The following is a 15,997-nucleotide window of genomic DNA, read 5'->3' on the forward strand; positions in this document are numbered from 1 at the left end:
AGATTTGCCCTCCATCAACAGTAAAAAAAACTCATAAAAATAAGCGTGACATAATCAATTAGCGACGGACTTTTTGCCTCTGAAATGAGCCATCCTAAACCAAATTCGAGGCCAAAAATGGCATATCAGTGCTGTTACGGGGCCATTACCTGCTGAGCGTAACGCGAGACTTTATCCTATCCGCAATAACCCAACTACGGTTCGTTACACTTCTTGCAGATCAACACAGTAACAGACAGGAGAATAAGGACGATCAATGCGTAAATTTCCTTCAACAATGACGATAAGATAAACAGAGTGGGTGTAAGTTGAAGACTTGGGTCTATTGAATTTTGGTACAATCGGAAATTAAAGAACAAAGAAAGCGTTGAAACTTTTATTGTTGTGGTTCCGAAAAGAGAATTGGTTCGCAGAACGAAGCCTTGAGGAAACGAGAAGCACGAAGCGCGATGAGGAACTCGTGCACTGTAGTAAAATACGTACGCACATACAGGTACAAATTCGAACGTTAGAAGTCTAGACCACAATATTTGATTTTAATTGAACGAGTCACTGTTTCAGGGTGAATATGTCTCTCTCTCCAATTCTCACAAATATTGCCGGTGGCAACAGAACGCAATAAGCAAGTAGCTCAGCTCAAAAAAACAGAAACGACAGAGTCGAAGACCAAGTAGAGGCGGTTGGGTGGATTCTTATCTGAATAAGATAGGAAACCAATTTAAGCCTAAAATTAGTAGATTCAAGGATTTAACGGAGTGAATTTCAGTATGTTTCAATAAATTCAGAATAATGATAACACAGTTTCAAATAATCAAAATAACAAATCTATTTGTTTCCGTTGAGGAATCCTAGATAAGAGTTCTCATGTAGAGAACTATAAGAAAGAAAATAGTGAAAACAGTAATAGGATGTTCGCTCGTACTTAAAGAGAGTAAAGCGCATGCAAGCATGCAAGTTAATTCACAGCACTAAGGCATGTGACATAATCGGTTAACACCGAAGCTCCAAAGAGCCAATAACCCTTACGGGTTCAAAGCACTGGCGTAAAGCCGGTTAAGCAAGATCTTAAAACGAGCGAAACACAGAAGTTCTAACATGCATTGAATTGAACAAAATAAAATGAAAACACACTCGCACAAACTCAAATTAAGGAATAGATAAGCAAGAGTTAAAAAATTGGTAATGCTGTTTGAGCAAGAGGTCTTCTCTCAGGTAAGGTTAAAGCGATAGTCACCTAGAACGAGCTACAGAGCGCCGACTATGTTTCCGGACATGAGACAAACGACAAGCGCATAAACGTTAACGAATTAATTATACAATAAATTTAACAGGTCATGACTTCGGATCAAGACTTAGAGGTCTCTCTGTGTATGAGATAAAACTATTACGGACACTAAACATACACAATGTGTCATGCCTAAAACTATATCTTAAAAACTAAGAAAACCTTTTTACACCTATAGCTATACGGATTGACATCACACTAATATATATAGCTGACGAAGTTATCACACAAATATATTCCAGGTCACAGGAAAACACAACAATATCGTTGCGTTGTGACAATTTGATATTTAATTATCACAACGCCATTTGACATTTAAAAATAACAAATTATCCTATGCACAGTACACACCTGTCCCGTATGGTGGCGCAGATCGAGTGATCCTATATAGCTACTATTCCGCAATGCAGAGCGGACCCAGCAACATCGCACAAAAGTTTAAAGACATTTTATTAAAAAAATATCATTGTAAAAGGCATATATAAAAGTTGCATTTTCCTCCTCTACAATACTACGTGCATGATGTCTTTCACTATTTGAACAATATGACTCATACATTTTTCTGATTGTGCTCTACGTTCACGTGGCACGAAACGTGTGTCCAGCAAGAGCAGTATTATGACTCACTTGTTCATCGTGAATGCGTCACCAATTTTCACTCGCACATGAATGTTGACGGAAAATATTTAAATGATAAACACCGCAGCCATACAATTCCTCACCAGAGGAATAGCTTGTTGCGTTGAAATAACATTTGAGTTGAATTTAAAACTGTGGAATTTTAGCTTCGCTGAAATTGTATATGCGTTGAAATAACGTCTGAAGCAAATTGAAATTATGCTTCCACATACCAAGCATTTGAATTTAATAGTCAGATTGCCACTGTCAATTAACCAATTAACGCTCTACCGCCTGATATGAGTAACCGCAGCAATATTAATAACATATTAATATTACTAATATATTTTTGTAATATTAATATTAGTAACCGGAGCAATATTGTCACGCGCCTACTTCCCAAAAAGGATACGTTCTAGTGAACGCAAAATGACTTGCACTGATGGTTGCCGCCACGTACGACAACTTTAAAATGTTCTCTGTTGCGTACAAACGTCCTCAGGTCGCTACACTCAATAGTTTACGTATAATAATTATTTTAGTTGAAAGTTATGTTCCCGGAGAGTGACATGCGGTGGTAGAGGGTTAGGATGTTGCCCTTTACATTTTTCTTTGATTCCGTTCCATTAATAATTAATTTCGTTTAAAACTCCTTTACTTAATCCTCTTGATTTATCAGTTCTACATTAAATAATTAAGTTACATATATAGCTGAAAATAATGAAATATTATAGAATCTATATTAAAAAGATAATATTTAGATAATTGTAACAAAATGCCTTTGATAATATGGAGTTTGACAGTGAATGGCTGCAGTATTTCTAAACACAAGTAAATTTTACCATAACCCTACAATAAACTTCACACGCACAAAAAATTCTACAAAAATGTTAAAAGTTACACTATTATAAAAAATCTATAACAAAGTTCTAACGTACACAATGAAAAACTGTACATTGACTTTAAACTTACACAATAAAAAAAATAAAAAACTTCGAAAAACTTACACAATAAACAAAGCAAATGCAAAAAACTTCAAACATGCACAATAGGAAAAAAAATCTACAAAAAACTCAAAACCTACACAATTATAAAAAAACTGCAGAAAACTTCAAACTTACACAAAAAATACGCAACCATAAACTTCGGACTTACACAGTAGAAAAGTTATTTTCAATAAAAGAATGGCCACGTTATTTTCAAACGTTAACAAGTTGTAACCGTTCATGTATTGATGAGTGAAATTGCCGGGGACTGAATAAAAATTTTAGGAGCCTGAAAAAGTTTCATGAAAGAAGCTACACCGCAAGAAATGAGTGCAACTTTGTTCAAATGCGATGACCCAATCATTTCATCCTTGAGTGGGTCATTCTGACACATCTCGGCCCAGCAGAAGGGCGTATCAGTGCTATATACAGTATATACCACCGCAAAATACTACTGCTGTGGGTAAGAAAGTGTGTCAAAAGATGGACAATATAACCTTTTAATTTTCTGAGTGTTCGCCGTCATTCAGCTTTATCGTCCGTGAATGAACTCAAGCCTCCGTAGGAGCAATATCGGGCGGAATTTATGCTTCGATTTTCATTTAAAATCAATTATTATCTTCGCTGCTTAAAAATCACAGGAGTCATATATTAAAGTAATTCTGAGCTTGAGTAATAGCTATGGTAGTAAATAGAACGAGATGAGTGGAAAGAGCTGCAGCTACTTTCTGCCACAGCTACTTGCTGCTGCAGCTACCTGCTGCCGCAGCTACCTTCCTGCTGCTGCAGCTACTTGCTGCCACAGCTACCTACCTGCTGCTGCAGCTACTTGCTGCCGCAGCTACCTACCTGCTGCCGCAGCTACCTGCTGCCGCCGCTGCCCCGCGACAGGTTGCTGCGGTTGCCTGGATGCCGCCAGTCGGCTACGAGACGTGGACGTGTACGGTGTAGTGAAATTAATCTCCCAGCCTTTCAACGTTGATATAATTAACCAGTGTTTTTTGGAAAAGTTTACAAATTTCTTTGGTTCCATCAATATATTTAATCCTTGCCCCTATGTCTCTTTAAGTATTGAATCATGGATGCCCAAAACATGTATTTTGTGGCCGTAGGGCATCTTTACGTATGGGCACAGGCCTGTTCCTCATCATCGGACGCGCTGTCGTAGGGCTCATCATCGGACGCGCTGTCGTAGGGCTCATCATCGGACGCGCTGTCGTAGGGCTCATCATCGGACGCGCTGTCGTAGGGCTCATCATCAGACACGCTGTCGTAGGGCTCATCATCGGGCGCGGTGTCGTAGGGCTCATCATCAGACACGCTGTCGTAGGGCTCATCATCGGACGCGGTGTCGTAGGGCTCATCATCAGACACGCTGTCGTAGGGCTAGTGTTGCCGGTCACGCGTGTGTGTCGGGCGCGTGCCATACGCGAAAGAGTCGAAGTCAGGCCGGAACTAGGCCATGAGTAGGTCGTAACTAAATGGCGTCCAGGCCGCAACTAGGCCGCAACTATGTCATGTCTAGTTCATGTCTAGGTAGTGACTTTAACTTTAGTTTAATCCAGACTTTGACAAAGTCTTGGCCTAGTCGTTACTTGGTCGTTTGCGGGCTATAAATGCACCGTAAATAGGTTTTAACCAGGCTGTTACTAGGCGTTCGTAGCTAGGCTGTATCTAGGCTGTCACTAGGCTGCAGCTAGTCAGCAGTACCGAACAATTTTCCAGTTCAGATGCCCGGAAGACAATCAAGTTATCGTTGTTTGAGTATTTATCACAAATTGTCTCAACCTTTTTCATACAATTTGGCATGTCACAACAAGAATGTTACCCCCACAAAAAATTCTTAAAATTTATATCAATAAATGGAAATACTTATAGTAGTGCACAACCCTCAATACCCCCCAATTTTCATCAATAACTTATAACACATAAATTCTAGAAATACATTTTTAGGGATAAATGGGTCTTATAATTAAGGGTAAATTGATAAAATTCACCCTAAATTCGGGTAAACGGGGAGATTCTGCCCCTCAGGCGAACCAGATTGAAACCGTTGACGGTTGCGCAGTAATTTGTTTCTGTACTTCATTAATATAGAGATAATATAACCTTTCCATTTCTTATAGAATATTACATAATCCAACTTTATATCTAGGGAAGATGACCAAATCGTGCATATTCTCTGTAATAATGCTGGGTAGATGAATAATGTGAGACTATACTGTATGTTAAATAAATTAATCAGATACACTGTAAGATGATGAAGGATATATACAAATCGAATCATGCATATACATTTAGAGATGCTGGGTAAATGAATGATTTTTTAATATTTGATAACCGAATAATGCATATACATTTTAAAATGATGATATTGTATGTTTTTCCCTCATTCATAAAGGGTCTTCTAATCAAATCTTCATTTATATTAACATGACAATAATTATCTACAATAACTTCACATGACAATAACAATAATTATCTACAAGAATTATGTTCTTTCCCTCCATATGATTTTTTTGCTACTATGTCATAATTGTGTCGTTATACTAATGACCATGTTATACCATGTTTTACTATGACCATGTTATGCTATGTTATACTATGACCATATTTTAATATTGCAATTGTTTAGACATGGCATGAACATCATAGCAGTTAGGAAGTCATCACTGCACCTAGTGTGAGAACAGTTAGCATTATACCACCTAATAATGGTTGGTGTTGTGATGATGGTGGGGATGATGGTGGTGGGGATGGTGGATGCTTCATCCGACACGACGGAGACCGGCGGGAATAACTGCGTCGGGACAGCGGCGGTGGCGGCGGTCATTACGGCGGTGCTCATCTTGGCGGGCGTCGGGGGCGTTCTCTGCATCAGGAAGCGGCGGGCTGGTGAGACGTTTTGTATTTTTTATTTATTTTAACTTTCCGCTTATTTATTACTTTCAACTGTTTATTAATATTGCACTTTTTTGAATTTTAAATTTTTGATTTTTACTATTTTTTGATGTTACATTTTTTTAATTTTACGTTTTTTTTATTTTTCACTTGTTCAATTTTACACGTTTTTAATTTTATTATTTTTCATTTTTTACTTTTGTAATTTTACACTTTTTCTAATTTACATATTTTTAGAATTGTACACTCTCTTTAAGTTTCCGCTCAGAAAAAAAGGATTAGACTTCGTCCAAATATCGATGCAGTTCCTACTTAATGTGTTGGTTATCGTGACCCACTTTTGTTGGTTATCCTGACCCACTTTTGTTGGTTATCCTGACCCACTTTTGTTGGTTATCCCTACCCACTTTTGTTGGTTATCCTGACCCACTTTTGTTGGTTATCCTGACCCACTTTTGTTGGTTATCCCGACCCACTTTTGTTGGTTATCCTGACCCACTTTTGTTGTTTATCCTGACCCACTTTTGCCCAGAAAAATAGCGTATCAGTGCTACGTGTTTGAAGTGCGTCCCCATTTGGACAAGATGACCCATTTGTTTTTCATCGAATTTTCAAACAATGCATGTAAATGTAAGAAAATTAATTCATAAAAACGAAAAATCTTTTAGCATAGGACTTATTACATGTATGATTCGGTTGGAATTATATAATTTAAATTAGTTTATGATCAATAAATTAAATAAATACATAACAAAAATTAAAGAACTAAGTTATATTATTAATTTAATACCTACAATAATTTCAAGTTCAATTCACGACATTTGCGGAAAATCTTTAATTTTTAGGCTCATTTTTTTGTGTTTGTAGGATTTACTTTTAATTTATAGGATCTATGCATGTACACACGTGACAATGCGTGTCACGCGCACGCAATGCGTGTCACGCGCACGCAATGCGTGTCACGCGAACGCAATGCGCGTCACGCGTACACAATCCGTGTCACGCGCACGCAATGCGTGTCACACGCACACAATGCGTGTCACGCGCACGCAATGCGTGTCACGCGTACACAATCCGTGTCACGCGCACACAATGCGTGTCACGCGCACGCAATGCGTGTCACACGCACACAATGCGTGTCACGCGCACACAATGCGTGTCACGCGTACGCAATGCGTGTCACGCGCACGCAATGCAAGTCACACGCACACAATGCGTGTCACACGCATACAAAGCGTGTCACGCGCACGCAATGCGTGTCACGCGCACACAATTCGTGTCACGCGCACACAATGCGTGTCACGCGCACACAATGCGTGTCACGCGCACACAATGCGTGTCACGCGCACCGTATGTAGGTCCGGCGAAACCCACAGCCTGCGGCAGCGCTTTCCGAAATACATTAAAAGCGCTCTACTTTCCTGCGTTTCTGTGCATTTTAGGCGTAAATCGCTGCATCTTCACAATTTCCTCTGAATGTTAGGCATAAATTGCTGCATATTAAAAATTTACTGTACATTTAAGGCATAAATCGTTAAATATCCGCAATTTATCATGTATTTTAGGCAATAAATTGGCGTGTAATCACTATTTTTCTAATTACATAAATAAATCAATGTTACTTTATTGTTTTATTGGCGTTTTTCATTTAATCGCAGCTTCTTTGCTGTGTTTTTATTTGATTTTAGGAAGAAATCGAGGTTTCTTCGCTGCTATTTTGATTTTTTTTAATTTGCTGTTTTTCAAGCAAATAGCCAAAAATATTACTCATTAGTATATTACTCATCATAGCAGTTTTTCGTGTACTCATGTATGATTCATTATCATTCGTTTCTTTGTGAATATAAATCATCATCGCTTCTTCAGAGTTTGAGTCTCTGCAATGTCAGTAAATTTATGCAGAAATAACATTTTCTGTTCTGCGCAAACGTCCCAAAAATATTACATATTTCTATGGTGGAATACCTACATTTCGTATGTTGCGTGCTCTGCGTGTGATGCGTGCACTGCGTGTAATGCGTGCACTGCGTGTAATGCGTGCACTGCGTGTAATGCGGGCACTGCGTGTAATGCGTGCACTGCGTGTAATGCGTGCACTGCAGCTCAAAAAGAACAATTTCTCGAAACTTCCTAAGCTCATAGAAACCATAAGGATTGTTATGAAAATTTCATTTAAAAACGTCCCATGATTACCGATTATATCCATGATTATAGAATACTTTAATGCGAATGAATGAAGATGAGACTTTTTCTAGTTATTTTGAAATTGTTCTTTGGAATTTTTTGTTAATATGGGATTTTATAGTAAAAAATCTTGCAGCGGCTCATAATAAATAAACCGCAAAAAAATAGAATATACTAGTAATTGACGTTAATCCAAGATGATGGGTTAAATTTATTTGTAAGCCAGTAAGGTTATAAATCGACCAGAATTAATGAAAAATTAACCAGTGAATATGGATAACTTGTGTTAAATTAGAGACGATATTACCAAATTTAGATGGAAATTAAGGCCGAAACTTAGTGAGGGATAATGAGTGATAATACGAGTGCAATTATCTAAATTAATACAAATTAGCAAGCTTTATATATTACTTTTTTAATGAAGGCAGATCATAAGGATAAGCTACGTATAATCAGAGTCAAATTAGATGGCTTCAGAATAAAATGTATAGGAGGAAAAACGAACTATTGGATGAAAAGAAATAACCACAGGATGATGTAGGAATTAATGAAGAGAAAATACGCAGTGAGTGTAGCTGGGGAAAAGGTCCATAGGATATAGATTAAGGATATAAGCCTGATGTGTTAATGCACAAAAATTGGCTTCAAGAATAAAAATTTTCAGGGTTTTATCGCTTGAAGCATTCGACGACAGACCAAGGTTATTTATATATAAGATATATTTACCCTAGTCAGAACGCACCCATTGTACGTACATAAGATTCAGTACGCATTTTACGCAGGATGCTTATTATACGCATCATAACCCGGCCATGCATTATACGCAGGTTGCGCATTATAAGCAGGGCACGCATTATACGCAGGGTATGTTCTATACCCTGGGCACGCATTATACGCAGGGTATGTTCTATACCCTGGGCACGCATTATACGCAGGGTATGTTCTATACCCTGGGCACGCATTATACGCAGGGTATGTTCTATACCCTGGGCACGCATTATACGCAGGGTATGTTCTATACCCTGGGCACGCATTATACGCAGGGTATGTTCTATACCCTGGGCACGCATTATACGCAGGGTATGTTCTATACCCTGGGCACGCATTATACGCAGGGTATGTTCTATACCCTGGGCACGCATTATACGCAGGGTATGTTCTATACCCTGGGCACGCATTATACGCAGGGTATGTTCTATACCCNGTGATGGTGCGAGTTTTAGAATTTTTAATTCATGTCCTCCTAAGCGGAATGCATTTCTTTAGTTAATTTTGCGTGGGTTTTCTCATCGAGTGCATCATGAACGTTCAGGGTAACTCGCTTGGATTAACAGGTTAAGTCACGTTGCTCATGGGACAACGTTTCTTTAACCGACATCCTCGCTACAATGAATGGTTACGTAAATAATCTTATAACTCAGTACTCAATGCAGTGAGTGACAGAGAGCGCATTTTCCCATCGACGAAAACTTGAGGTCACGGACGGACAGACAGACAGACAGACAGACGGACGCCTCACAATAGCGCCTTTTTTTCATAAATGGGAAAATGCGTTAAAAAGCCTCAACCATGTAGCCTAGACATCGTTCAAAAAGGTTTTTGGTCTAGCGACATCCCACAAAACCCAAAGGTTTCAAACTAAGCAACTAATATAAATATCCATGAAGCAGGGAACAGAGTGACAATATTCTTGTGCTAATTCGACATCAAATATCCTTAATTGTTACAATCCAGTTTCCAATGTCCTCGAACCATTCGTAAAGTCATATATTCTCGACGCGATCCAATACTGATGCCTTAGATACGGTCTAAGGCTTGTGTCCTCGAAATAGTCCTTATGGTATATGCCCTCAATACGGTCTAAGGCTTGTGTCCTCGAAATAGTCCTTATGGTATATGCCCTAGATACGGTCTAAGGCTTGTGTCCTCGAAACAGTCCTTATGGTATATGCCCTCGATACGGTCTGAGGCTTGTATCCTCGAAACAGTCCTTATGGTATATGCCCTCGATACAGTCTGAGGCTTGTGTCCTCGAAACAGTCCTTATGGTATATGCCCTCGATACTGTCTAAGGATATGTCCTCGAAAGAGTCCTATGGTATATACCCTTGATACGGTCTAAGGCTTGTGTCCTCGAAACAGTCCTATTGTATATTCCCTCGACATGGTCTAAGGCTTGTGTCCTCGAAACAGTCGTATGGTATATGCCCTTGATGCGATTTAAGGCTTGTGTCTTCGAAACAGTCCTTATGGTATATACCCTTGATACGTTCTAAGGCTTGTGCCCTCAATACAGTCCTTATGGTATATACCCTCGATACGGTATAAGGCTTGTGTCCTCGAAACAGTCCTTATGGTATATACCCTCGATACGGTCTAAGGCTTGTGTCCTCGAAACAGTCCTTATGGTATATACCCTTGATACGGTCTAAGGCTTGTGCCCTCAATACAGTCCTTATGGTATATACCCTCGATACGGTCTAAGGCTTGTGCCCTCGAAACAGTCCTTAAGGTATATACCCTCGATACGGTCTAAGGCTTGTGTCCTCGAAACAGTCCTATGGTATATGCTCTCGATACATGCCCTCGATAGTATCTAAGGCTTGTGTCCTCGAAACAGTCCTTATGGTATATACCCTCGATACGGTCTAAGGCTTGTGTCCTCGAAACAGTCCTATGGTATATGCCCTTGATACGATCTAAGGCTTGTGTCCTCGAAACAGTCCTATGGTCGATGCCCTAAAGGCAATCTAAGGGTTGATGTCCTTTTTGGACGAGACAAGGGCAGATGACTGCCAATGACTTTTATTGATCTTAAAATTAGGGGAAGATTAATTCCAATACGTCAGCGGTGGTCTACCAGGAAATGATAATTACGCAAATTGGTCGACGATCAGACAGATCATTTATACCAAATCTATAACTGAACTATATCTATGGTACCGAGTATAATGGCCGCTCAGATAATTTTAGAACTCAGGACCACCATAAAATTCTATGAGTATGATGATAAGTATGTAATTATATTATTTATTGTTACAAAATTGCATATATATGATTCAATTCGTCGCAATAGTTGCAAGTTACTCGATGATCGGAGGTTATATTTTGAGGCCTGCAGAAATCAAGGCAAGTTACAATGGGGGAGGAGAGGTCTCAAGTATTTCCGAATATCCCGACCTTAAACATTTTTTGGTCTGAAATAATTTCAGTTTTCTACACACGTATATTTATTGTTCGTCTCAGTCCCCTCATCTCATGTTGTACTCTTCCTATACCCACATCCTCATTCATCTTCTGCTCCATTTAATAACCAATAAAAAAATAAATTCAGTGTACGTGTTTCAATTTGCCCTTTACTTCTATTAATTGGCCGGGCACAGCAAAAATGTTTAAGCAAAAATGTAAAAAATGCTAAATTCTGATGTCCAAGTCACATCTCTGACAAAACATCTACAAATTCCGAACCTAAACGACTCAATGTTTCTGAATTGGACCAACGTTGTGCCGATATCTGAATCGCTCCTCATGAAATTTAACTTGTCGAGCAGCTCCCGCTGAATTCCTGAAGATATTTCAAGTTCAATTAAAAGCAATACATGGATCATGTAGAGCATGGATATTGGATGCTAACCACTTTTAAGCGAACAAAGCCATAAACCATACAAGGAAATAACATTCGTTATAAAAATGGAATAAGCAAACGGATCGTTCATATTCATTCTGGTCCGTGAAAAACTCATTACGTAATGAGTTCCTTATATATTTTAAAGAAGACCAGTGATAAAATGTATGATAAATGAACAATCATCAGAAGCAGCAGGCTGACTATAATGCTCTGCAGGCTGGAAAGCATCAGCATCAGCACTAGCAGCAGCACAAGCAGCAGCAGCACCAGCACCAGCAGCACCAGCACCAGCAGCAGCACCAGCACCAGCAGCAGCACCAGCACCAGCAGCAGCAACAACAGCAGCAACAGTAGCAGCAGCAGCAGCAGNACACTGTTGTTTGTGAAGACAATGTCAACACTGTTGTTTGTGAAGACAATGTCAACACTTTTTTTTTAGAATATTAAGCGAAGAGCTGCAAGTATCTGTTTCATAAAATGATTTAAAAACTTTCCTTACCGTAAACATTGTATTAAAGAATTATTAAAGTCCAATATGCAGGTTTTACAGTAGTGAAACTATCCTGAATTCGTAGTAAAAATGTCGTTATTGCTTAAATGCAATATATTTGCATTTAATATTATATCGATATTTGTTATGCAACGGAAAATGGCGGGTACTTTAAAAGATTATAAATTTATATATAATTGTAGCAGACTCCAGCAGTTGCATTTAATAATTAAATAAATAATTTATTTGTAAAAATTATAATTTTAAATATTAGTTTGATATTTCTTAAATGATATTCATTTAATATATGGTCCAATAAAAATGTTACCAATTAACGAACAGTCAATTACGGGCCCCGAGTACGGTGACCGACTGAAAAATTGCCTATAGGAATGGGGCAAAATAACATGCCTACTCGGCCATACCCCTAATAATTCGGCCTAATAGGTATAATTCAGCCATACCCCGAATTATGGGCCAATTAGTTGGCGCCCGACTTATGGGCCAATTAGATGGCGCCCGAATTATGGGTCAATTAGGCGGCGCTCGAATTATGGGCCAATTAGACGGCGCTCGAATTATGGGCCAATTAGACGGCGCTCGAATTATGGGCCAATTGAATGGCACCTGAATTATGGGCCAATTAAACGGCGCTCACATTATGGGCCAGTTAGATGGCTCCCGAATTATGGGCCAATTAGACGGTGTTCGAATTATGGGCCAATTAGACGGCGCTCGAATTATGGGCCAATTAGATGGCACCCGAATTATGGGCCAATTAGATTGTGTTCGAATTATGGGCCAATTAGATGGCGCACGAATTATGGGCCAAATTAGATGGTGTTCGAATTATGGGCCAATTAGATGGCGCCCGAATTATGGGCCAAATTAGACGGCGCTCGAATTATGGGCCAATTAGATGGCACCCGAATTATGGGCCAATTAGATGGTGTTCGAATTATGGGCCAATTAGATGGCGCCCGAATTATGGGCCAAATTAGATGGTGTTCGAATTATGGGCCAATTAGATGGCGCCCGAATTATGGGCCAGTTTGATGGCGCCCGAATTATGGGCCAATTAGATGGTGTTCGAATTATGGGCCAATTAGACGGCGCTCGAATTATGGGCCAGTTTGATGGCGCCCGAATTTCATGAGCCCTTTTTCATGAGAGTATAATGCAGGGCCCCAATTTTGAGCCAATTGTATAGAGCCCTAATATCGGGCCTATTATGCAGGGCCATAACTTTGGGCTTATTATGTAAGACCCTAACTTTGGGCCTACTATGTAAGATCCTAACTTTGGGCCTATTATGTAAGACCCTAACTTTGGGCCTATTATGCAGGGCCCCAATTTCGAGCCTATTATGTGGGTCTAAATTTTGGGCAAGCTAGGCATCGAGAATGGGGCAATAGTTGTGGTTCATTATTTTGGTACATTTAATGTGAGCCAAGCATACATTATTTACGCAATGTTCAAAATTATTGTGTTGTTATTAAACGTATTACATTGCAATAATATCTGGCAGCAATTATTTTATGAAAATACAAGAGAGGTTCTCAGAACCGGTTACATAGGTTCTAGATTATGGAATTTACTTAAATGAAGCCTTTAATAATGAGTATCAAATTATCGATTTATGTTCGAAATTTTGTAAGGGATATCATTCAGAATATATTAAATTAATAAGTGATGTTATTCATGAGATATTATTATTATTGTTATTATTATTATTATTATTATTATTATAATATTATTATCATTATTATTATTATTATTATTATTATCATCATTATTATTGTGCAATTTTGCAGGGGGATATTATCCAAATAATTGAACGTAAGCAATACAAAAATATCAAAATAAATAGATGATGACGTAACGCTGACTATTTTCATTTTTTATAAAATTGTGACGCTCCTGACATCCGCTAAGCGACTTTTTTCAATTCGCGTACATTTTTGTAATTAACAATTTACGTTTATACATAAAATTCTAAATAATTTTCTATATCATTTTTATCTTGAATATATCTTAGATGTTCGTAATAATACTAGTTAACGATATATCAAATGACGCAAAGAAATTAAATACATTTTTACGCCTCTTAATGAAATGCAACGCAAATTTTTTACAAATAATTTATAGAAAATATTATTTTACAATGTTTTATTTTCATTTTATTTATTTTAAAACTAGTTTATAATGATAATTTTTATTAATTTTAAATTTTTAAAAAAATTTCAGCGCCGAGGACAAAAGTGGACCTGGAGGCGGCGGAGAGAGCGGCCTACGTCAACCCCAACTTCTGTGGGGACACTGCAGGTTGGGTTTCGAAAGGGGTGTTGGGGAAAGGGGTTTAGTGGTAGGAGGGGGCAATGAGGCTGGAGGAAGTAATTAAAAAACGATTGTATGATTATATCAACGGCTATATACATAAATACATTGTATGAATGTTAATCACGGGTTATATAGAATGTTCATTTGAATAATGGCTTTTTTATATCAATTAAGTGAGAGATTACCTTTCGGCCTACTTGATCTGAAGCAATTTTTTACTAAAATAATAACTATGACTGATTATTACGACTGTTTATTAATAATTAAGACTGATTACACTAATAATCAAATCCGATTTGATAAAGAAAATTAATAATTATGAATCGTGTCAGGTCATGCTTACAGATCAATGAATGCCCGAGTAGTCAGGTGTTGATAACGTTTCGATTATATCGAAGCGTTGCCTCCTAATTACAGTTAATTGCGTCCTAATTATAAGTAATTACATCCTAATTATAGGTAACTGCATCCTAATTATAGGTAATTGCATTCTAATTATAGGTAATTATTATATATATAGGTCATTGCATTCTAATTATTTCGTTAATTTCTAGCTTTAGACTTGAAATTATTATCCTTATTACAAGTATTTCATTATTTTTCTCGTTAAAGGGATTTCTTTTAACTCATACTTTCACAAAATTCCTCAGTCGCCTCAATTTTTTTTTATTTTATGCATTTTTAAACTTCCACTTACAAGCCTTGTCTCTAACCCCATTATTACAAATATCGATAACATATCGAATCACCGCGTATTTTTATTAATTTTATTCATTTCTTAATGTACAGCTTCGTGGCTTCCTCTACACGAACGATAAAAATAGGAAAATTAATTATATTTTCAGTGAAAACGTTCCTGGGTACATTTTCATGTTCAAAAACTTTTTGGAAGAAATATAGAATGAAAAATAATCGAATTCATACCAGTACTGCAATCACTAAAGTTCTTGAATAGCAAGTTCACCAAGAATTTAATGTTACCATATAATTTATACAATCTGTAGCAATATTTCCAAATTTACTCTCACATAGTCGAAAAGAGAATAATTTTTATTTAAAATCATACATATAACAAGTTATTTTCAAGTCACTAAGATTATTGGTTATGATTTTGTGATGATAAGCTTGATGATTGTTGGGACGATCAATTTCTTGTTGATAAGTTGATGTTCAAGTTGATTTCGCTGCTGCTGTTGCCGCAACCATTGATGTTGTTGCTAATGTTATTATTGTTGATGTTGGAGTGATGAAAATAAGATTGATTGTGAATCAGTGAAATTGTGATTGGATGTGTAAAACATGCACTCATACATTACATGTGTGAGTAAAACATGCACTCACACTACACATGTGTGAGTAAAACATGCACTCACACTACACATGTGTGAGTAAAACATGCATTCACACTACACATGTGTGAGTAAAACATGCACTCACACTACACATGTGTGAGTTAAACATGTATTCACACTACACATGTGTGAGTAAAACATGCACTCACACTACACATGTGTGAGTAAAACATGCACTCACACTACACATGTGTGAGTATAACATGCACTCAC

At 37.8% G+C, this 15,997-nt stretch overlaps 1 protein-coding gene across 1 annotated transcript in view; it reads left to right on the forward strand.

The window, feature by feature from the left end:
• The first annotated feature begins 5,524 nt into the window (after positions 1 to 5,524).
• LOC108678433 overlaps positions 5,525 to 15,997 on the forward strand; it is a 20,069-nt gene continuing 9,596 nt past the window's right edge. The window contains exons 1-2 of the mRNA XM_047882325.1: positions 5,525 to 5,784; positions 14,340 to 14,417. Coding sequence (XP_047738281.1) covers positions 5,604 to 5,784; positions 14,340 to 14,417 — 259 coding nt within the window. The 5' untranslated portion in view covers positions 5,525 to 5,603. The remainder of the gene's footprint in view (positions 5,785 to 14,339; positions 14,418 to 15,997) is intronic.

The sequence above is a fragment of the Hyalella azteca genome, unplaced genomic scaffold (assembly GCF_000764305.2).
Source record: "Hyalella azteca isolate HAZT.00-mixed unplaced genomic scaffold, Hazt_2.0.2 contig10210, whole genome shotgun sequence".
Classification (NCBI taxonomy): Eukaryota; Metazoa; Arthropoda; class Malacostraca; order Amphipoda; family Hyalellidae; genus Hyalella; species Hyalella azteca.